The sequence below is a fragment of the Callorhinus ursinus genome, unplaced genomic scaffold, assembly GCF_003265705.2.
Source record: "Callorhinus ursinus isolate GAN/ISIS: 27379988/994484 unplaced genomic scaffold, GSC_fseal_2.0 scaffold37, whole genome shotgun sequence".
Taxonomy (NCBI): domain Eukaryota; kingdom Metazoa; phylum Chordata; class Mammalia; order Carnivora; family Otariidae; genus Callorhinus; species Callorhinus ursinus.
This window is the reverse complement of record NW_027397099.1, coordinates 5,192,193-5,215,655: the sequence shown is the minus strand read 5'-3', so window position 1 is coordinate 5,215,655 and position 23,463 is coordinate 5,192,193. Positions and strand designations below refer to the sequence as shown.

At 40.2% G+C, this 23,463-nt stretch overlaps 1 protein-coding gene, 1 non-coding gene and 1 pseudogene across 3 annotated transcripts in view; 2 read left to right on the top strand and 1 right to left on the bottom strand.

Annotated features, from left to right (window-relative positions):
• Window positions 1–23,463, top strand: part of TANGO6 (transport and golgi organization 6 homolog) — a 194,521-nt gene that overhangs the window by 23,421 nt on the left and 147,637 nt on the right. For both annotated transcript variants that reach the window (XM_073880079.1, XM_025888967.2), the window contains exons 6-7: window positions 914–1,076; window positions 7,402–7,484. In XM_073880079.1, the coding sequence (XP_073736180.1) occupies window positions 914–1,076; window positions 7,402–7,484 (246 nt within the window). The remainder of the gene's footprint in view (window positions 1–913; window positions 1,077–7,401; window positions 7,485–23,463) is intronic.
• Window positions 2,067–6,100, bottom strand: LOC112836880 (ragulator complex protein LAMTOR1 pseudogene; annotated as a pseudogene).
• LOC112837021 (U6 spliceosomal RNA) lies at window positions 3,512–3,617 on the top strand. The gene has a single exon (XR_003211615.1). It is a non-coding gene; the product is annotated as a U6 spliceosomal RNA (small nuclear RNA).

Genomic DNA, 23,463 nt, shown 5'->3' with positions numbered 1-23,463 from the left:
TTTTTTTAAAAGATTTTATTTATTTATTTGAGAATGACAGTGAGAAAGAGTGTGCACAAACACGGGGGAGGGGTAGAGTCTCGAGAAGCAGGCTCCCTGCTGAGCAAGGAGCCCAGTGCGGGGCTTAATCCCAGGACCCTGGGATCATGACCTGAGCCGAAGGCAGACGCTTAACTGACTGAGCCACCCAGGCGCCCTTAGGTTTTTAATTTTAATTCCATTGTAGTTAACATACTGTGTTATATTAGTTTCAGGTATACTATAATAGCAAAATTTTTTTTATTATGTTAATCACCATACATTACATCATTAGTTTCTGATGTAGTGTTCCATGATTCATTGTTTGCGTATAACACCCACTGCTCCATGCAGAACATGCCCTCTTTAATACCCATCACCAGGCTAACCCATCCTCCCACCTTCCTATAATAGCAAAATTTTGAGAGAAAACTGAATGTCTGGATATTAGGAAATAATTTAATAAGTTCTTACATGCATCTTAAATATAATATTTTTGAGGAATTTGTAACAATATGAGCAGATTTCAGCAATATGTAAAACTGAATATTAAGTGTGGTCTCAATTAAAAAGAAAAAAATGAAACAGAAATAGATTGGAAAAAATATATCAAAAATGTTTTAGTGACTTGGGATGATTTTTCTTAAAACTTTCTTTTGCAAATTTTCTACGATGAACATGTATTTTATGAATTTGATAGCATTATTTGATAAAAGCATAGCTTGGTTCTCAAACCCTCTGATACTGGGGTTATTAAATGTAAAAAAAAAATCTCTTGAATCAGTATTATTGCAGTAAGCTTATTTTTTGGTCTAAAGATATTAGTGCTTTTTCTAGTTAATGTAATGCTCCTTACAAAGAGTCTTATATTTACCTCATGTACTTTTTCTTGTAGATTCTAGATTTATTTCACGTTCAAGATAAATTGACAGCACGGCAGTTTCAAAGAGTTGCCACCAGTACCTTTATAACAATGTCAAGAGAACACCCACAATTTGCTTTGAAGTATTTGCTTCAGCCTCTTGTAGCTCCTCTCCATCGATGTTTAAGTACAGCAGGTAAAGAAGGAAGTCTGGTGGTTGGGTGTCCTTCTCAAGGATCTTCCTCCGTGTTTCAGATTTAAATGACTTAAGTCTGTTGTATTTCAGTGACTTTAGTTTTGCTTTCTTTTGTCCCCAAGTTTTTATTTTGAAAAATCCGCCTCACAAAAGTTCCAAGAAGAGTACATTGAACCACTCCTATACACTTTACCTGGATTGACCATTTTGGCCATATTCATTTTATCTTTCTCTTTTTATACGTGTACATTTTTTTCTGAAGCACTTGAGAGTTGGCTGCAGACGTCATCTAATATACAGACTTGATTCGGGGCGCCTGACTGGCTTAGTCGGAAGAGCACGCAACTCTTGATCTTGGGGTCATGAGTTTGAGTCCCATGTTGAGCATAGAGATTACTTAAAAATACATAAAGTTAAAAAAATAATATACAGACTTGATTCAGATTTCTCTAAGTGTCTCAAGAATTTCCTCTGTAGCTGTTTTTTTTTAATCTAGAATCCAGTCAAGAATCATGCATTTCATTTACTTGTTACATCTTTTTAGTTTGCATTAAGGTAGAATAGTTCCCTAGTCTTTTGTTTTTCACCATGACAGATTTTTTTTCCAGATGAATACACTTCCTTTATCAAGGGTGACAAACCAAAACAAAACCCGTAAACCCCAAACATTTAAAAACCCAGGGTGCTGGAAATACAAACTCAATTCATTTGAATTCAAGCTCATCCAGATGCAGTCACAAACCCTAGTGAGATGCATGTGAGCACCAGGGCTGGGAGAGGGGGTCAGGAGTGAGGCCAAGAGAAAGGGTGGGAAGGGGCCCCCATAGGTTCCCTAGGGATCACCCTCACAGTGGTACCTCCACCTTCCCAGTGACAGTGAAGACCTGCTAGGCCCTAACCTTTGGACCTCCCCCATCCCTGATGAGGGCTTTGAAGGTCAGTCCCAAGTGGCTCTGCCTTCCCTTGCTCAGTCCTTACTTGCTCCCAGCCTCACTTTTCTCCTCCTCCACATTCTTTTCTGTGAGCCACAGTGAGGCTGGGGGCTAGGAGAGGCAGGGTGGAGTACCGGTGAAGAGAGAAGAGCTGTCCCAGGATCCCAAACGGTGCAACCAGCTCCTCTTAAACATCTGCTCCGATCTGAGGAAGTGCCCTGGAGGCTTAAGCAGCTGTCCTGGAGACCTGCTGCAAGTGGGAGAAGGGGAGGGGCTCACTGGCCCGCACATGGTGGGGCTGGCAGGTGAGTGATGGCGGCGGTGGGTCAGCCTGGTGCTCCACACAGCCACGTGGGTGCTCTCCTGCCATGCTGGGTCCGTGTACTCACACAGCTCCGTGCTCTGGGGGTCTGCAGCAGACACTCGGGTGATGTTGCTGGCTGTCTCAGCAAGGGTCGGGGAGAGCAGGGCCTGCTCATCTGTGCGAGCCGTGAGGCAGGCTGTGGTGGTTGGGCTCAGCTCCATTGAGGGCTTTGGTAGGCAGGCCGCTAGGGGTCCAGCAGCAGCTTCTGCTCCTCTTGGTCCTGGTTCAAATCCTCATTCTCTGTAGCAGCTCCCTGTGGCTGGGGTCCGGCCAGGCGCTCAGGCCACACTGAGGAGGGATGGCATATGTCCTCAACGGTATTTTTGAAGAGCCTTGTTTATAAAATATTCTGCAATTTGTATGTCTAATTATTTCCTCATGATTAGATCCAGATTAAACCTTTCAGCAGCAGTACTACATAGGATGAAGGTTATTTTTTCTCAGTTTCCATCAGATTAGGGGGCACATGTTATCAGTTTATCCCATTGTTAATGATGTTAAATTTGGTCATTTCATTAGTAGCCATATTTCTCCATTAAAATACCTTACTTGTAATTAGTAAATAATCTATGGGTTGATAGTCTGAGACTATATGTATTCTGTTTCCTGATAGTCTTTCATACTGTGGTTTGATAACCATTAATGATTCTTGCCAGTAAAATGGTGGCTTTCTATTTCTTTTGTTATTTCTAATTTGTTAGGCTGGCATTCTTTTTTTTTTTTTTTAAGATTTATTTATTTATTTGAGAGAGAGAATGAGAGAGAGAGAGCATAAAGGGGGGAGGGTCAGAGGGAGAAGCAGACTCCCTGCTGAGCAGGGAGCCCGATGCGGGACTCGATCCCGGGACTCCAGGATCATGACCTGAGCCGAAGGCAGTCACTTAACCAACTGAGCCACCCGGGCGCCCCTGGCTGGCATTCTTCTATAAAGCAGAGCTTTTCTTTCTCCTTGCCTCATCCCTCCCCCCCCCCCGTTTTTTTTTTAAGATTTAAAAAAAATTTTAAGTACAAGCTACCCTGCCAGCATGGGGCTGTAGCTCACAACCCCATGGTCGAGAGTGGCATGTTCTACTGACTGAGCCAGCCAGGAGCCCCACCTCATTTTAAAAAACTATTTAAGTATCAGAAAGATTCAGAGAGGGCTCACTTCGGCAGCACATGTACTAAAATTGGAATGATACAGAGAAAATTAGCATGGTCCCGTGCAAAGATGACAAGCAAATTCATATAGTGTTCCATACTTTAAAAAAATAGATTCAGAGATTCTTTTTTATTCATTGGGTTATCAGACATTCCTGTCATTCATTTTGATGCTCAGATTTTCCCATATTTGGTGGGTTTTATTCTGTTTTAATGTCTTAGAAAATTGACGTTTTACCACCTCCTTTAGTATGTTTTCATACTTCGCTGAGTTTTTTCCCCCTATACCTTACTGTATTTAATGTTTGGATACAGAGTATTATTTCAGCATTGTTCCTTTAAAAAAAGGAAAACCTTTCTAAAAGGTGGTAAGAAGTTTGATGTTATGGTTAAACCAAATTTAGTTCTGTGTAGACTTTTTCAAAAAGTCATTTGTAGTATAAATTTTTCTGGGCACGTGTGGTGGTGGGGTGGTGGCCAGGGACAGAGAAAGCCTAATTTTTTTTTTTTTTAAGTAGTTTCCACACCCAGTGTAGAGCCCAGTCCAGGGTCTTGAACTAACAACCCTGAGATCAAGACCTGAGCTGAAGTCAAGAGTTGGATATTTAACCCACTGACCCACCCAGGTGCCCCAAGAAAGTCTAATTCTGGTGCATAGTAAAACTTCACCAAACTGAGCCTGGTGAAGTAAAATTTGTGATTATTCAGATGTGATAAACATCGTGTGTGTGTGTGCGTCTGTGCTTGTATGTATTTATTTTATTTATATATATTTTTTGGTGTCTCTGGTTGGGTCCAAACTAAACATGATATTTGAGTAAGTAAAATTCCTTTATATATTTCATAGAAATCTAGTCTAGAATCAGTATGTCCTTCAAAAAATGGCTCAATAAATGAAGTCTTATTTCCTTTCTTTTTAAAGATTTTTAAGTCATCTCAACACCTAACCTGGGGCTTGAACTTACAGCCCCGAGATCAAGAGTCATGCTGTACCACCTGAGCCAGTCGGGCACCCCTGAAATATTATTTCTGTTGGCCTTCAGCATTAGGGTCTAGCAATTCTTATATATCTAATTTCATGTACTAAGACTATACCTCATTACTAATCTATCTATTCTCTTGTTCCAGCAATCTGTGTTTTAACAGACCCTTCTGGGTAATTCAAATGTGTGCTCAAGTTTGAGTCCTGGTCTAAGAGCACTATTCTTGGGAGGCCTAGATTCAGTCCATTTGCGGATTAATTATTTTTTTCCTAGACCTTGTTCATTCATTTTACAAATATTTATTGGACATCTGTTTCCAGGCATTTCTTAATGTGTTAGATTATATTTGTAACACCAGCTACATGTTTTGCATCAACAATCTATGGATAACAAAAAGGACTATATAATAGTCTGACTGGTTTTATTTTTTTATTTTTGTTTTTTTCAAAGATTTTATCTATTTATTTGACAGAGAGAGAGACAGTGAGAGAGGGAACACAAGCAGGGGGAGCAGGAGAGGGAGAAGCAGGCTTCCCGCGGAGCAGGGAGTCTGATGTGGGGCTTGATCCCAGGACCCCGGGACCACGACCTGAGCTGAAGGCAGACACCCAACGACTGAGCCACCCAGGTGCCCCAGTAGTCTGACTGGTTTTAGATAGATAGCCCCATCATTGCCACTGGAAAAACAATCTAAAATAATAAGCTTTCTTATTTTGTTTTTTATATTGTATCATTTTTTTTTTAAGATTTTATTTATTCATTTGAGACACAGAGATAGAGAGCATGAGCAGGGGGAGAGGCAGAGGCAGAGGGAGAAGCAGGCTCCCCGCTGAGCCAGGAGCCCGATGTGGGGCTTGATCCCAGGACCCTGGGATTATGACCTGAGCTGAAGGCAGACGCTTAACCATCTGAGCCACCCAGGCGCCCCTTGTATCATATTTTTAACACTATGTGGCGATTATGATGAATTCCCATATTTTATCAATTCTAAGACGTGCTTTTCACATAAAAAACTTTAATTTTGAAAAAAAAAACTTTAATTTTGGAAATATTTTTCACATTTTAACAACTCTGATATCAAGATGCATCTCACAATTATTTTTGGCCAGATAATAGTCATGGCATTGCTAGTGCCTGCAAATGAGCATTAAATTTTGTAGAATGGGCATCAGCAACTTAGAAAAAAATCATGAAGACAGTAGTAGAGTGGCGAACTTTTAAGAAATGTCACATCACCTGCGCCCTTGGTGGCACAGAAGACAATATATTATGGTAAAATATGGAAATCAGTAATGGCATTGAAATGTTTCAGAAGAGTTGGACTCTTAGTGTGAAGTTTCAAGAACTCCTTATTCGGTTTATCCTAATTATATAGCTTATATAAGGAATGATATATATTAAAACTGTTTGTTTAAGTAAATCTAAAAGAACTCTCAATACTTTTTTTTATTAAGTTTTTAAATCTTCATTCCAGTATAGTTAACATAGTGTTAAGTTAGTTTCAGGTGTACAGTGTAGTGATTGAACAGTTCTCTTACTCAGTGCTCATCATGATAAATGTATTCGTTAATCCTCATCACCTGTTGCACCATTTCCCTTACCCATCTCCCCTCTTTTAATACTTTCTTAAAAACTCTATTAAAATTTTGTTTTAAGATTTTATTTTTAAGGGGTGCCCTGGGTGGCTCAGTAGGTTAAGCATCTGCCTTCTGCTCAGGTCATGTTCCCAGGGTCCTAGGACCGAGCCCCATGTTGGGCTCCCTGCTCAGTAAGGGAGTAAGTAAGTAATTTGTACACCCGACGTGGGGCTCAAACTCACAACCCTGAGATCAAGAGTCTGCTGTTCCACCAGCTGAGCCAGCCAGGTGCCCTATTTTAAAACTTTTTTTTTTTTTAAGATTTTATTTATTTATTTGATAGAGAGAGACACAGCGAGCGAGGGAACACAAGCAGGGGGAGTGGGGGAGGGAGAAGCAGACTTTCTGTAGAGCAGGGAGCCCGATGCAGGGCTCGATCCCAGGACCCTGGGATCATGACCTGAGCCGAAGGCAGACGATTAACGACTGAGCCACCCAGTTGCCCCTAAAACTTTTTAAAGGGAAACTTTCTTTTCTTTTTTTTTTTTTTTTTAAAGATTTTATTTATTTATTAATGAGAGACAGAGAAAGAGAGAGAGAAAGGCAGAGGGAGAAGCAGGCTCCCAAGGAGCAGGGAGCCCAATGCAGGACTCGATCCCAGGACCCTGGGGTCATGACCTGAGGTGAAGGCAGACGCTTAACCATCTAGCCACCCAGGCCGCCAAGGGAAATTTTCAGTCACGTCTGTAGAGAAAAGTTTTATAAATTCCTTTGTACCAGTCACCTCAGTGTAACCATTGACTCTGTCATTTTCATTTAATCTAATCCCCATTTTTTTTTTTAAGATTTTATTTATTTATTTGAGAGAGAGAGAATGAAAGGAGCACGAGAGGGAGGAGGGTCAGAGGGAGAAGCAGACTCCCCGCTGAGCGGGGGAGCCTGAAGCGGGGGACTCGATCCTGGAACTCCAGGATCATGACCTGAGCTGAAGGCAGTCACTTAACCAACTGAGCCACCCAGGTGCCGCGAATCCCCAGTTTTTTTATTCATTAAATTTACAAGTAAAATTTTAAGTCATAATGTTTCATAGGTTACTTGTTTTTTTCCTCTTTAGTGATACATAAAACAATAATGAATGTTTATAATCTTGTTGGCATCATAGATTTCATGAAATACTGTATTTGATGTTGTACATTAGTAACCATGTCAAATCTCTAATTTTAGCTGTTACTTATAGAACTATCTTTGTAGTAAAATTTTCTTTCTCAAGTCCTGAGTCCCTATTCAGTGAGGCACTGAGTATGGGTAATTTTGTTTTTTGTTCTTTAGAGATTCCAGAGAGTGACATGGTGCCAGGGATCATTTTGGTGACAGAAGAAGAACTTACTAGGTGTATTGAGGATGTATTTAAGGTTGGTAATTTGAGTCACTAATGTTTTTAGCTAATATTTATACTTAGTCTTTTAAAAGAGTTTTGCCTTTTTAATTGGTACTTCAAGAATTGGAATGACTAATCTTGAATTCCAAATGATCAATATTTTTTCACTCTGAAAACTGGAAACTAAGCTGTTATTAAAAATCTGATATATTTTGAAACTGTCAATTTCATCATTTACTCTGAATGTTAAACAGTTTAGATTCTCTAAGTAGCACATACCACTGATGAAAACATATCTTTTGAAGAAACTAACAGTGACATTGCAATACTATAGGTTTCTAAAACTGTATGATAGTATTGAATCTACTTTATATCTTTTGATAGTAATCACCATCATAAAAAGTCTGAATAAATGAATCTTGCAAATGACTACCTAAATATATTACTGAAAATGGAAAAAAATATATATTCTCTATGATTGCGGTCTTATAAATATATATGAAACATATTTTTAGACAAAAAATGAAATCCATTGTGTGAGGGCCAGATGGAGCTGGGTAAGTATTCTTCTTTAAAGCTTATTTCAATAAATTCATAATAGTATTTTATTATTAAAAATATCCACACTAGTAAACAGCTTTCAAAATTATATTCCATGTAAAAAGGTACATCTGCTCTGGAAAATAGTTTGGCAGTTCCTCAAAAAGTTAAACATGGAGTTACTATTATATGACCCAGTAATTCCACTCTTAGGTATATACCCAAGAGAAATGAAAACATGTTCAGACACAAACCTGTTGCACAGATGTTCATTGCAGCATTATTGATAATAACCAAAACATGGGAACAGCCCAGGTGTCTATCAACTGATAAATGGATAAGCAAATGTGATACATCCATATAATGAAATATTTTTTTGCCATAAAAAAGAATGAAGTATGGACACATGCCACAACACAATCATTTAAAAATAACAATTAAAAACATTTTTTTTTAAAGATTTTGTTTATTTGACAGAGACAGACTCAGCAAGAGAGGGAACACAGGCAGGGGGAGTGGGAGAGGGAGAAGCGGGCTGCCCGCAGAGCAGGGAGCCCGATGTGGGGCTTGATCCCAGGACCCTGGGATCATGACCTGAGCTAAAGGCAGACGCTTAACGACTGAGCCACTGAGGTGCCCTAAAAATATCAATTTTTAAACTTTAAGAGAAACCAGAAACATAAGACCAGACATTGTATGATTCCATTTACATAGAATATTCAGAATAGGCAAATTCATAGAGACAGAAAGTAGATTAGTGGTTGGTAGGGCCTGGGGATGGAGAATTAGAAATGGCTGTTAATGGGTATGGGGTTTCTTTTTGACGTAAGGAAAATGTTCTGGCATTAGACAGTGGTGATTGTTATACAACTTTGTGAATATACAAAAAGCCACTTAGTTGTACATTTTAAGAATGCATTTTATGGCATGTGAATTATTCATAATTTTAAAATTCTACATTTCCCATTTCTGTAGCAGTAAATTAAACATTTTAGAGTAAATGTTTAGCTTTTTATGAACTAATTTAAACATACAAAAAAAATTAGTAGTAAAACACTCATGAACCCACCACTTAGCTTAAGAAATTAAACATAACCAATTCAGTTGAAATCTTCTATCTGCCTACCCCTGGTCACATTTCTCTTGCTTCCTACCTGAAGATGCATTGTGGTTTTAATTAACAGTTCTCTTATTACTAGTGAGTTGAACATCTTTTTGTGTTCTTAGTTCATTCATAATTTTCCCTTCTGTAAATTTCCTAATCATATATTTTGCCCATTTAAAAAATGGGGTTGTTTGCCTCTTCAGAATTTTTTAAGAATAAACCTTTTATTATAAAACAGTTTTATTGAGATATACTTTACAGACCATAGGATAATGTTTTAAGTATACAAGTCAATGATTTTTAGTAAGTTTATAGAGTTAAACTGTCACCAAAATATAATTTTAGGACATTCCCATTACCCCACAAAGATCCCTGTGCCTATTTACAGTCGCTCCTTGTTCCTACCCTCAGCCCCCAGCAACCCCTAGTCTGCTGTCTACCTCTGTGGATTTGCCTTTTGTGGCTGTTTCCTGGGAGGGAACCATGCAACATGTGATTTTTTGTGGCTAGTTTCTCTCTCTTAGCATAATGGTGTTTGTTTGTTTGTTTGTTTGTTTTAAGTAATCTCTGTGCCCAAAATGGGGCCTTGAACTTATGACCCTGAGATCAAGAATCACATGCTCTACCAACTGAGCCAGCCAGGCGCCCCTCTCTTAGCATAATGTTCTGAGATTTATCCAGGTTGTTTCATATATCAATATTTTGTCCCTTTTAATTGCTAAGTAATACTCTATTGTATGAATATACAACATTTTGTTTATTTGTTCATCGGTTGATGGACATTTGACTGTAGAGTAAATCTTTCTTTTTAAAAATTTTTTTCCAGGCGCCTGGGTGGCTCAGTCGTTAAGCGTTTGCCTTCGGCTCAGGTCATGATCCCAGGGTCCTGGATTCAAGTCCCACATCAGGCTCCCTGCTTGCTGGGAAGCCTGCTTCTCCCTCTCCCACTCTCCCTGGTTGTGTTCCTGCTCTCACTATCTCTGTCTTTGTCAAATAAATAAATAAAATCTTTAAAAAATAAATAAAATAATTTTTTTTAGTTTAAATTCATTAATTAACATATATTATTGGTTTCAGAGGTAGAGGTCAGTAATTCATCAGTCTTATATAATACCCAGTGCTCATTACATCATGTGCCCTCCTTAATGTCTATCACCCAGTTACCCCCACTCCCCTCCCATCCAGCAACCCTCAGTTTGTTTGTCTCTAACCATAAGAGTTACAGAGTATAGAAAACAAACTGAGGGTTGATGGAAGGAGGTGGGTAGGAGATGGGTTAGATGGGTGGTGGGTATTAAAGAGGGTACTTGTGATGAGTTCTGGGTGTTGTATCTAAGTGATGAAGCTCTGAATTCTACTCCAGAAACAATATTGCACTGTATGTTAACTAAAAGTTAAATAAAAAAATAAAAATAAAACAGCTTTATAAGATATAATTCACATACTTTACAGTTCACCCATTTGAAGTGTGCAAATCAGGGCACCTGTGTGGCTCAGTTGGTTCATTCTGACTCTCGATTCTGTCTCATCAGGATCCTCAGGGTGGTGAGATTGAGTCCTGCATCAGGCTCCGTGCTCAGTGGGGAGCCTGCTTGAGATTCTCTCACCGTCTCCCTCTACCCCTGCCCCCTCCTCCCCACCCCACACTCTCTCTCTCTGTCTCTCTCAATCAATAAATCTTTAAAAAAATGAAAAATAAATAATAAAGTATGCAAATCAGTGGCTTTTTATTATATTCAAAGGTTTGTGCAGCCATCATCACAACTGATTTTAGGATACTTCATTACCCAAAAAGAAACCTCATACTACTCCCTAAGCCCTCCACCACATTTCCCTCCACTCTCCCTACCCCTCACCCCTCCAGCCCCAGGCAGCCACTAATCGACTTTCTCTTTCTCTAGATTTGCCTATTTTGGACATTCCATGTACATGGAATTATACAATATGTAGTCTTTTGTGATTGGCTTCTTTTGCTTATTAGCATGATGTTTTTCAGGTTTATATTGTTGTATGAAGCAGGACTTCATTCTTTTTTTTTTTTTTTTAAAGATTTTATTTATTTATTTGACAGAGAGAGAGAACACAAGTAGCCAGAGTGGCAGGCAGAGGGAGAGGGAAAAGCAGGCTCTCTGATGAGCAGGGAGCCTGATGCGGGGTTCGATCCCAGGACACTGGGATCATGACCTGAGCCGAAGGCAGATGCTTAACCGACTGAGCCACCTGTGCGCCCCTCTTTTTTTTTTTTTTTTAAGATTTAAAAATTTTTTTTTTATTTTTAAGTAATCTCGACACCCAACATGGGGCTTGAAATCACAACCCTTAGATCGAGTCGCACGCTCTACTGACAGAGCCAGCCAGGTGCCCCAAGACGTCATTCCTTTTTATTGCTGAATAGTATCCTGTTGTAGGTACAGACTGTATTTTGTAATTCATGCATCCTCTGTTGTATGTTTGGGTTGTTTCTACATTTTGGCTGTTATGATTAATGCTGCTATGGACATTTGTGTAGGAGTCTTTGTGTAACATATGTTTTCATTTCTCTTAGTTATATTGCTAGATCTTATGGTAACTCTGTGTTTAACTTGAGTAGAATTGCTAGATCTTATAGTAAGTCTGTATTTAACCATTTGAAGAACTGCCAAAGTGGTCGCACCATTTCACATTCCCTCTAGCAGTGTATGAGGGTATAGGGTAAATCTTAAGTTATGTTCTTTCAGGTAAGAAGACAGATACTTTTGTTTTGTTTTGTTTTAAACTTTATGTGTGATATTAATAATTCGTAGATATAAAGTGCATGCTGAAACATTCAAAACTCATTCTCTACAACACTCAGCTTTTTACTAAAGTAAGATGTTTACTGCCCTTTCATTTAATTTTGCTATTAAAAGAGAGAGAATACTCTTTAGAGGGTTGACCTGGCATACAAATATAGAATTAAATAGCTTATAGATAAAACATGACATTGTGACTTAGTGAATATAATGCTGTTTTTATTTATTTATTTATTTATTTATTTATTTAAAGATTTTATTTATTTGACAGAGACAGCGAGAGAGGGAACACAAGCAGGGGCAGTAGTGTGAGAGGGAGAAGCAGTCTTCCCACTGAGCAGGGAGCCCAATATGGGGCTCGATCCCAGGACCCTGGGATCATGACCTGAGCTGAAGGCAGATGCTTAACGACTGAGCCACCCGGGCACCCCTGTTATTGTTTTTTTTTTTAAATGCCTTATTTAGAGACTTATGAAAAGAAAGTTTTTATATCCTGTTCTACATATGCACAGGCAAGGACATTTTAGATTATAGAAAGAAGAAATTTCTAGAGCAGTCTAGAAAGCAAATGTTCTGAGTTAGAGAACAAGAACCAGCTAACTTTCAGAAAGGTTATCTTCAGTCACATACCATCTAAGGAATATCAGGATGAAAAATCATTAAATGGTTGGGTGTGGAATGTCAGAAAGACTTGAAAGTGGTGTCAAGGGTAGAACTAATTGTGACTAAACTTTGTAAAAATCCCTCATAGTATTTCTGGGAAATCAAAAAAATTGCTTTTCGAGGAAAAAGAAAGCAAAACAACTTCTTTCTGGCAAGTGAATTAGCCTCTAAAAAAATGGAGATCCAGAAATAGTGAATCCTGCCATTGTTCCTATTCTTGCCCAAAAAAAGGGGGGAGGAAAAATAACCCTCCTAATTTGGTGAACAGTTTGGTGAATTTAAAACCTCCTAGAGAGGCAAGCAAAACATTAGTTTGCTGTAAACACTTGATTATACACAAAAGATTGGTACTCTTATGAAACCAGGAAGGGGTGCAGAAGGGTAATTATTCTCCCTACAAGGTTTTGGCAGCTCAGCTGCAGTGGGAAAACAGAGGAAATGTGTATGTTGGAGGAAAATGGTAAACACTGTATAAAGTTTAGCAACAAAGGATGTGTTGTCTTTATTAACTTTCTGCTAATACTAAATTACAGAGCACAGCTCAAAGGCAGGAAATAAGGAAAACATCTGGGATAGTTGAATTGATCCAGCAACTCACTGGGTAGCGGGAGGGTACAAGAGGGTGTTTAATTTTAGAGAAGCATTTGGGAACATTTCCAGCTCTGATTTTTTCTCTCTTTTATTTTTAACAGATTTATTGGGATATAATTCGTATACCACACAATTCATGCATTTAAAGTGTTCAAGTCAATGCTTGTAGTTACTTTCACAGGGTTGTACAACCATCACCACAAATCTGATCTTAGAATATTATTGTCCCCCTAAAAGGACCCCATACCCATTAGCTGTCACTCTCCATTCTCTCAACTCTGCACCTAGCTGTAGGCAACCACTAAAATCTACTTTCTGAGGCGCCTGGGCGGCTCAGTTGATTAAGCAACTGCCTTCGGCTCAGGTCATGATCCCAGGGTCCTGGGATCGAGCCCTGCATCAGGTTCCCTGCTCCTTGGGTAGCTTCCTTCTCCCTTTCCCTCTGTCTGCCACTCCCCCTGCTTGTGTCTCTCTCTCTGTGTCAAATAATTAAATAAAACAAAAAAATCTTAAAAAAAAATCTACTTTCTATCTCTATAGATTTGCCTGTTCTTGATATTTCATATAAATGGACTCATGTAACATGTGGTCTTTTGTAGTTGACTTTTTACCAGTGGGATTTTTTTTTAAGATTCATTATGTTGTTACATGAAGCAGTACTTCATTCCTTTTAATGCCAAGTAGTATTCTATTATACGGATACACCACATTTTGTCAATTGATGGAAATTTGTGTTGTTTCCACATTTTGGCTCTGGTGAATGAACAATGCTGCTATAGACCTTCATGTACAGGTTTTTGTGTGGACATACGTTTTGGTTTCTCTTGGGTATATAGCTGGGAGTGAACTTGCTGGATCATATGGTAGCACTAAGTTCAACTTTTGGGAGGTACTGTCAGACTGTTTTCCACAGTGGCAGCACCATTTTACATTCCCACCAGCAGAGTATGAAAATTCCAGTTTATCCTCTCTGCCCACCATTACCACTACCAGACTGCTTGTCTCCCTCCTCCTACCCTCCTCCCTTTCTCCCTGCCCGCCCCCCCATTATTATAGCCTTGCTGGTGGGCGTGAAGTAGTATCTTATTGTGGTTTTGACTCACATTTCCCTAATGGCTAACGATGTTAAACAGCCTGTTGTGTGCTTACTGGCCATTTGCATGTCTTACTTGGAGAAATTTCTATTAAGATCCTTTGCCCGGGGCATCTGGGTGGCTCAGTCATTGGGTGTCTGCCTTCGGCTCAGGTCATGATCCCAGGGTCCTGGGATCCAGCCCTGCATTGGGCTCCCTGCTCTGCCAGAAGCCTGCTTCTCCCTCTCCCACTCCCCCTGCTTGTGTTCCTGCTCTCGCTGTGTCTCTCTGTCAAAAAAAAAAAAAAAGATCCTTTACCCATTTTTAAATTGGGTTGTCTTTTTTCTCATTGGTGGATTGGAGGATGGGATTCACCCTCACCAACAGCTCTCCCCAAAGAAGTCTTCCTTATCAATCTCCTCAGTCTCCACACTTTTTTTTTTATATTTTTATTTATTTGACGCAGAGAGAGACAGCAAGAGAGGGAACACAAGCAGAGGGGAGTGGGAGAGGGAGAAGCAGGCTTCCTGCCGAGCAGGGAGCCCAGGCCTCGATCCCAGGACCCCGGGATCATGACCTGAGCTGAAGGCAGACGCTTAACGACTGAGCCACCCGGGCGCCCCTCAGTCTCCGCACGTTTGATCCTTCTCTACCCTCTTTCTGAACGGGAAGTTTTTATAGTCCTGCTCTCGTCTTAGTCTGGTATCTTATGTTGGAGTTTTCAGACTATTTTGTCTTGGTGCCTCACTTGACATTTCCAGTTGGATGTCCTGTGTTACCTGTATCGCAGTAGCACCTATCTGGCTGCAATCTCAACACATAACTAACTGCAGAGCCTCTTAGGTCCTCAGAGCCAATTTCCTGTTTACTTTATACACAATCCAGATCAGATTGGTTTTCTGATTAAGACCATGGTGGAATTAGAAGTAACAGATTAGAAGTTAGTTAAGAGTGCCCAGCTGGCTCAGTTGGAAGAGCATGCAACCCTTGATCTCAGAGTTGTGAGTTTGAGCGCCATGTTGGGTTGTAGAGATTACTTAAAAATAAAATTTCAGGGCACCTGGGTGGCTCAGTGGTTAACATCTGCCTTTGGCTTAGGTCATGACCCCACGGTCCTGAAATCAAGCCCCAGGTTGGGCTCCCTGCTCAACCAGGAGTCTGCTTCTCCCTCTTCTTCTGCCCACCACCCCCCCAAATAAATAAATAAATAATCTTTAAAAAAAAAAGTTTAATAAATAAATAGCTTTACCAAAAAAAAAAAGTGAGTTAGACTACCTAAGGCTCACTGACAGGAGACTGCCAGCAGAGAAGAGCAAGAAAGGGGACAGAAGTACCCCCAAAGGGCATAATTTTAAAAACAAACTGTTGGGACTGGTATGTTCAGTATACTTTGTTTAAGAAGGCAAGGATTGCATATAATCCATTTTAAAAAGATTTCTTCTGAAAGAGGTAAAATAGAAATACATTTTGGTATTTAAAGAAATAACCCTCAGCTTGCTGAATGAAAATGTGGCAGGAGCAATTATAAGAGAAGGTCTTTTTTTTTTTAAGGTTTTATTTCTTTATTTGACAGAGAGGGAGAGAGAACACAAGAGCACAAGCAGGGGATTGCAGAGGGAGAGGGAGAAGCAGGCTCCCTGCTGAGCAAGGAGCCTGACGTGGGACTTGATCCCAGGACCCTGGGATCATGATCTGAACCGAAGGCAGATGCTTAACCGACGGAGCCACCTAGGTGATCCAAGAGGTCTTTTTACACTTGCATCCTTTACATACAGCACGGAATGGAGCAGTGTGGTTCTGGTGGGCCAGGTAGAAAGTTCTCAACAATACAGGTGCACACATAGATGCTCATTGATTTGAACTGAAAATTTGGCATAGCCACTTATACTTCTGTGTAAATGATACTCATCATTCCTATGTGTGTACCTTACATCTGGTAAAATTATCTAAGCTGAGAAGGGGATTTGCAGCTCAAATAACTTTTAGTCCAATGGCTTCCTATTCTGTCTCTTCTGACTGAATGTCTGGGGCCCTATCCCTAGAATACTTAAATTTTTCTTTTTTTTTTGTCCTCTCTGGTACGAGAGGGATAAATGGTTTTTTTTTATTTGTTTTTTGCCTACAGAGGTAGAGGGAGACCTAGGCTGCATAGAGATTGGTTCTGGGTAGGGCAGGATAAGAAAATTATAAAATTCTTTACAATTTGGACATTTTCTTGCTCTTAAGAGAACCAGCCAGAATCTGATACCATGTGGGACTGGGAGTATGTGGGGAATGTTTCATTTTAGTATTCCTCACACTGCTTCCTGAGACTCCCTAAAGGCAGAAGAAATTTTAGGGTAGGAGAGGCTAGAAGGTACCTAATTAGTTTATATTCTTCATTCTCATTTCCATTTTATCTCTCTGTTTCCAGATTCAGGGAATCCTGACTTTAATTATCCAAGTCTTCTTTTCTCCATTTAATCTTAACAAATTTCTAATTAAAGTTACTCTCTCAGCTGGCCAATTGACTCCTCTTTTTGAATTTTTAATTGTTTTTGTAGAGTAAATTGGAATAATAGAATCTTAGAGCTAGAAGGAAATATAGAAATAATTTAATTTCTTTTTCTGGTTTTCGAATAGACTTTGTTTTTTAGAGCAGTTTTATGTGCACAGAAAAATCAAGCAGTGAGTTCCCATATATCTCCTGCCCCCACATATGCACAGCCTCTCCCACTGTTAACGTTTCACATCAGAGTGGGACATGTGTTACAGTTGATGAGTCTACACTGACACACCAATATCGTCCAAAGTCCATAGTTTACATTAGGGTTCACTGTTGGTGTGGTACATTCTTTGGGTTTGACAAACTAATCCCTCATTTTACAGTAAAGGAAACAAAATCCAGAAGATTGTGAAGTGACTTGTCCCAAATCATACTAGTGAGTGCCAGATCTGATCTAGGAACCAATCCTTTCATCTCTTCTCTTTCTCTCACTCTGTGTTTAGAAAAGATAATATTTGTACATGGTACATGTTTAAGAAGTACTACAAAAGGCTTTGCAGTAAAAGTCTCCCACTATGGCTGTTCCCTAAATGCAGTTATTCTTTCTGGATATTTCCAACTCTAATTGAACTGTAACCTTGAATAACATGCAAAGGACCAAAAGAAGTATCCCTGGGGCACCTGGGTGGCTCAGTCACTTAAGCGTTCAACTCTAGATTTCGGCTCAGGTCATGATCTTAGGGTTGTGAGGTTGAGCTCCGCTTTGGGCTCCACACTCAGCAAGGACTTGGCTTGAGATTCTCTCTCTCTCCCTCTGCCTCCCCGCCCCCCCTCCCCCCACTGAAATAAATAAATAAATCTTTTTTTTTTTTTTTAAGTAGCCTTCAAAGCTGTGGAAGATTCAAGTGTTAGATGGTACATTCAGATTCTGTGGTATAGTGTAGTGAAAAGCACCTGGACATTTGAGTCCAATAGACCTAGCTTGGAATCTGGCTCAAGGGTTGACAATCCATGTGACTTTAGATGACTTATTTAACACTTGAGTTGTAGAGATGAAACAAGGTAACTTGTGGAAGGTTCATTGTATACTTTAGCAAATAATTTGGCTCAAAAAACTGTCAGTTCTCTTTTGGTTCAAAGAAACTCTTTTTAAAAAAGATTATTTTATGCAATACGCTCTGAAAGCATGCACAGTGCAAAATACTATATTAGGTAACTTGGCTTGTCCTTTTGCTTCTCACAAGTCTTAATTAAACTCAGTAAGTGCATTAGAAGTTCTGGAACATTACTATCAAAAGGATCACTGTGATATTTTAGAAGGCAGCATTTGACTAGTTTAATCTTTAACAGGGGTACAGTCAAGTTCCAGCCTGTACTAAATTTCAGTGTTAGGATTTAGTCAGCTTGATTCATGTTTGTATTTCCACACATATACATCCCTATAAAACATAAGGCCATAAATTAAGGAGACAGTTCCATTTACAGCCGTATCAGCAGGTATTTAGGAATAAATGTAACATTTGCATAGGGCTGCATATTTTACAAAATATTTTAACATGAATTATCTTAGCTGGTATTTAAGCCGCAGCTTAACACTTGCATTATAAATGAGGAAACTGAATCCTAGAGGGGTTTAATTGTCTTACCCCTATTCACTCACTTAATATGTGATTTTGGGCAATCATGTAGGTGTCAGAAACAAAATTCATACCTGTTTTCCTGACTCCTGACTTCCTGGTGCTCTTTCAACTCTGCAGTGGTCTCAGAGGGATGTGCTTAACCATGCTTAACCATGTAATGGAAGTCTAGTAAATGAGAAATGGAGTATGTGAGGATTGCTTTCTGTTTGGTTTTGCTTTGAATCAGAAACATGTTTATTCTTAATACTCCTGACCATTTTGACTCTGGGTTTTTCCTTTCCTTTTTAATTTAAATTTCTAGAGAAATTCAGTCCTTTAGGTATTGAAGATAGGTACTGAATAAGCCAGTACAGTAAAAAACAGACCTCCTTTTGTTCAGTCCGCTCTCCCTTCCATGGCTGAAGTTCTGTCATTCTTCAGTTAATTAACATTGATTGAATAGCTTCTAGCTACAGCTTAAAAAAGAAAAAAAAAAAAAAGAGGAAGAAGAGAAAATACAGAGGGCATTGTAATTTCCCTACAAAAATAGAACTTTTGAGAAAATAAGCATTCAATGTACTTCATTCATTCTTTGATTCAGTTAATCAGTCACAAAGAAAAATTTTGCCAAGTACATACAGAATGGCAGATACTGTGCTAGGTTTACAAACACAGAAATGATTAAAAGCCAGTTGCTCCCTTCAGGGAGCTCCCAGTCAAGCAAACAGTTACAGGTAGTGTGTGATCTATTGTTAAGAGTATGCAGAAACATGTCTCTATTACTTGTTAAGAGTAGTCTCTAAGCTCAGATCAAGGGTTGTAAGGCTTAAGCGCAGACCCCTCTTCTCATGGCTGGATCTGTGATAGAAAGCCAGGATGCATTCAGAAAGGACTGTGGAAATCCCCAAGCTCCCAGTGGGGTCATTGGTACCTGTCTGTTTCCTCGTGTGATCTGTTCTGAGCCGTTAGGATTTTCATAAATCCATACTCACCTCTTATTTTGCCTATCAGCCCTGTCCTACATATTTATACTGGAAAAGCCACAGGTAGACATGGAAGTTCATCTTTTCTTCAAAGCACCATTTCACTTAGTCGCGGAGAGGCTTTTTCACACCAAAGAATTGAATAGGTACCTTGAGAGTCTGTCTCTCCCTTTCCTGCTTCAGCTTTCCCACCTCTTGGTAATTTGTTTGGCGATCCCTAGTCTGTACGGATTCCTCACGTAACCAGAAAACCTTTCAACTAAACAGGATTTCATCTTTAAAGTCCTAACTTCAGAACTGAGAGAAGAAGGGAAAGCATGTGGGGAGGGTTAGAAATTTTTACAACTTGGTCAGGTTTCAGGGTTTAAAAATTTTGGGGGTGGTGGAGGATTGGTTCATGTTTTTCAACTAGTTTTACCTCTTAATGACTGAGGTGCCAGAATGATACAGAAGAAGAGAGCAAATTTGCACTCAAGTCAGAGGATGATAGATTAGATACCAAAGAGACCTTAACGCCTGATTAATCTAACCTCCTTGTTTTCTAGATAAGGAAACTGAGACTCAGAGAAGTCAATTGATTTGTGTTAAGTCCCACACCTGGTCAGTAGAAGTATTACAGACAACCCTATGTGAAACATACCCAGTGGTTATACTGCTGAGAAAAGGGAATTTCAACGGTCAAAATAATACATAAAGTAGGGGATTTTGTTTCAGAACTTGAACTCCCATCCCGCTTTGCCTCTAGGTGAGCAGGAAAGAACCCCAGCTAGAAGGAGACGATACATAAGCACAGTCCATAAGCACAGTCCAAGGAAACCCCACAACACCGGATGGTAGGGTGTGGATGCAGGGTGGTAGGGCCCTCTCCGCCGCGGGGCAGGAACAGCTTACTGTTGTGCCGTCACTACTTCCTTGGTTGGTAGGGTCACCAGCCTGGTGTGGAGGAGACTGGAAGGACCTGGCCTCAACAGTTTCTTCCATATATAGTATGACTTCATTGGAAGGACTGGTTTTGTTTGTTTGTTTGTTTGTTTTTCCTAGAGCATTTGGTCATTGTCAGTGCTGTCAGCAAGAGATCGAAGTGCAACATTGGCTGAATCAGGGCAGCCTCCTGTGTCCCTTTATGGGTCACTAAACTCCAGGTATAAGTCAATGATCTGGGGAGTCCACATGAAGTGGGAAGTGGCCAGATTCCACTCTGGGACTGTATATGAGGGTAATGTTGGATGTGAGGTGCACACCAAACTTTTAACCTGCATATGGGTTGGGTGCTAGGCAAGAGGTTGGGAGGAGGGCACTGTCCTTGGAAAGGCCTGACCACAGTATAGCCCTGAAGATCTACTGGAAGGCTTGGTAGAAGGGGGGTATATAATACGAAAGAGTCGCAGTGGGAGGAAGGGAGGTGGTACAGAAGCTGCTGTCCGTGGTGCCGCTCAGGAACTCTGCCCTAATTTGCAGAGGTAGCCGGACTAGAGTTTATTAACAGCCCAACAAGCTGGGGCCTACTGATTCTGAGGGAAGATGGCTGGGGTAAAGTTGGTATGGGTTAGGGACTGAAGCAATGAAAACATGCCCATGGGGAGGTGAGTATTGGGAGGCCATGGAGTACGTGCTTTGTTCTTTTTAAAATTGTGGTGAAATACACGTGACATAAAATTTACCATTTTAACCATCTCTTCAAGTATATAATTCACTGACATTAAGTCCATTCACACGGTTATCGCACTGTCTGGTTCTAGAACTTGTTCATCACCCCAGATGGAAACACCATACCCATTAAGCAGTCAGTCCCCATTTCCCCTTCTTCCCATCCCCTTACAACCACTCATCTACTTTCCGTCCTGTCTCTATGGATTGTGCATGGATTTTATGTCAGACAGATCTGGGTTCACCCTGGCTATGCCACTTACTAAGAGTACCTTGGCTCAACTAACTTTGCTTCTCTGAGCCTGTTTTCCACATTTTTAGAATGGGCATAAAAATGCTTAACCTACAGGACTTGTGAGGAGCAATTGCATATTAAATGTTTAGCTGAATAACCTGGTTTATTTTTTTTTTTTAAGATTTTATTTATTTGACAGAGAGACACAGCGAGAGAGGGAACACAAGCAGGGGGAGTGGGAGAGGGAGAAGCAGGCTTCCTGCGGATCAGGGAGCCCGATGCAGGGCTTGATCCCAGGACCCTGGGATCATGACCTGAGCCGAAGGCAGCCGCTTAACGACTGAGCCACCCAGGCGCCCCTAACCTGGTTTATTCTTGAATAGACATTGCAATTAAATGGTAGTTATTGTTGGCTTCATAGAAATAGTAACAGTGGGTTCACTTAAGTTGTGTACTTCTGTAACAACTGCTTGGTCACCAAACATTCAGGTAACACAACTTAATCATCTATTGTAATAGGTGCTAAAATAGAGAAATAGAGAGGCTAGTTGAAGAGGGGAAAGATGGCTGTGTGTTTGCGGACTGATTATAAGCCCTAAAATGCTATTGGAATTTAGAGGAGAAAAGTCATTAATGGTGGTTAGATGCTTACTAAATATTTAAATTAGTGAATGAGTGGATGAACAGTTGAACAGTCAAATAAATACTAGGCTTGTGGAAAAGGTAGACCTTTTGGATGGCCCATCCAAATCTTTTGAAAATAAATGTCCTCCCATCAGGAAGTTTAAAATGGAGATAGTTTTGGGCTCAGTACAAGGAGAAATGTATTATTAATTTGAAAGGGAGGCGACAGGCTCTATGTGTCAAGCAGAGGCCATTCAAGTTCTTTGAGATCTCACAGAAAAAATTCATTGATCAATTGTTCCAAAATTCAAAAGCAGTACTTGTTCCTTCAGATAAGTATAACAAGAGAACTTAAAAGTTGGAGGAATTTATCTTTTTTTTTTTAAAGATTTTATTTATTTATTTGCTAGAGAGAGCATAGGCAAGGGAAAGTGAGTGAGAGCACAAGCAGGGGGAGCGGCAGGCAGAGGGAGAAGCAGGCTCCCCACAGAGCAAGGAGCCTGATGTGGGACTCCATCCCAGGACCCTGGGATCATGACCTGAGCTGAAGGCAGACGCTTAACAACTGAGCCACCCAGGGGCCCCTGGAGGAATTTATCAATAACAACATATACCCCTGAGAAATGGGCTTGATGGAATTCATGTTAAAGTTTGAGGTGCCAGGGCACCTGGGTGGTTCAGTTGGTTAAGCATCTGCCTTTGGCTGAAGTCATGATCCCAGGGTCATGGGATCAAGTCCCTCGTCAGGCTCCTTGCTCAGTGGGGAGCCTGCTTTCTCCCTCTGCCGCTCCCCCCCCCCCGCTTGAGCTCTCTCTCTCTGTCAAATAAATAAATAAAATCTTTAAAAAAATTTGTGGTGCTTTGGCCCAGTCAAGCCAGTAAATAATGGAGATTTAACTCCATTTGGTTTTTGGTTTTTTGTACAAAAGATGCTGGTAAGGAAGGATGGCTCCACGGGGATTACTTCTGGGAACACAGACTACAGAACCAAACAATAGGCCCTTACGTTATCTAGGGCGATCTCTCTCTTTTTTTTTTTTTACCACTTGTAATTGGTGATATCATAATTAGGCCTGCATATTACTTGTGAACACTGCCATACAATGCACCTCCTTTAGCTGGGCTTATGGAGATTAGATCATGCACAGGAAACTGGCTCCTTGGTTATCAGGCTCCACAGAGGAGCTGGGAGGCTTAAGGAGTGTGAAAAATTAGGGTTGATTTAAAGGGACAGAGTTCTCTGGAAAAGCAGAATTTTCCAGCTTGTGCCTCCATGACCTTTAGTACTCCATAAATAGCATTGATAAAAAATAAATAGCATTGATTTCTACTTCAATTAAACACAATTTAATTAATAATTAAAATCTGATAGCATAGACACAGATAATGATGATGAATGGAGAAAGATGAACCTTCGGTGATTAATTCTTTTTTAAAAGATTTTATTTATTTTAGAGAGAGAGAGCAAGCACAAGCAGGGGGAGCGGCAGGCAGGGGAGAAGCAGGCTCCCCGCTGAGCAAGGAGCTCGATGCAGGACTCCATCCCAGGACCCCGGGATCATGACCTGAGCTGAAGGCAGACGCTTAATCGGCTGAGCCACCCAGGCGTCCCAGTCTTAGCCCTCTTTTAAAGGATGAGGAAAGGGAAACTTAAGCCCTTATTTATAGAAAGAATAT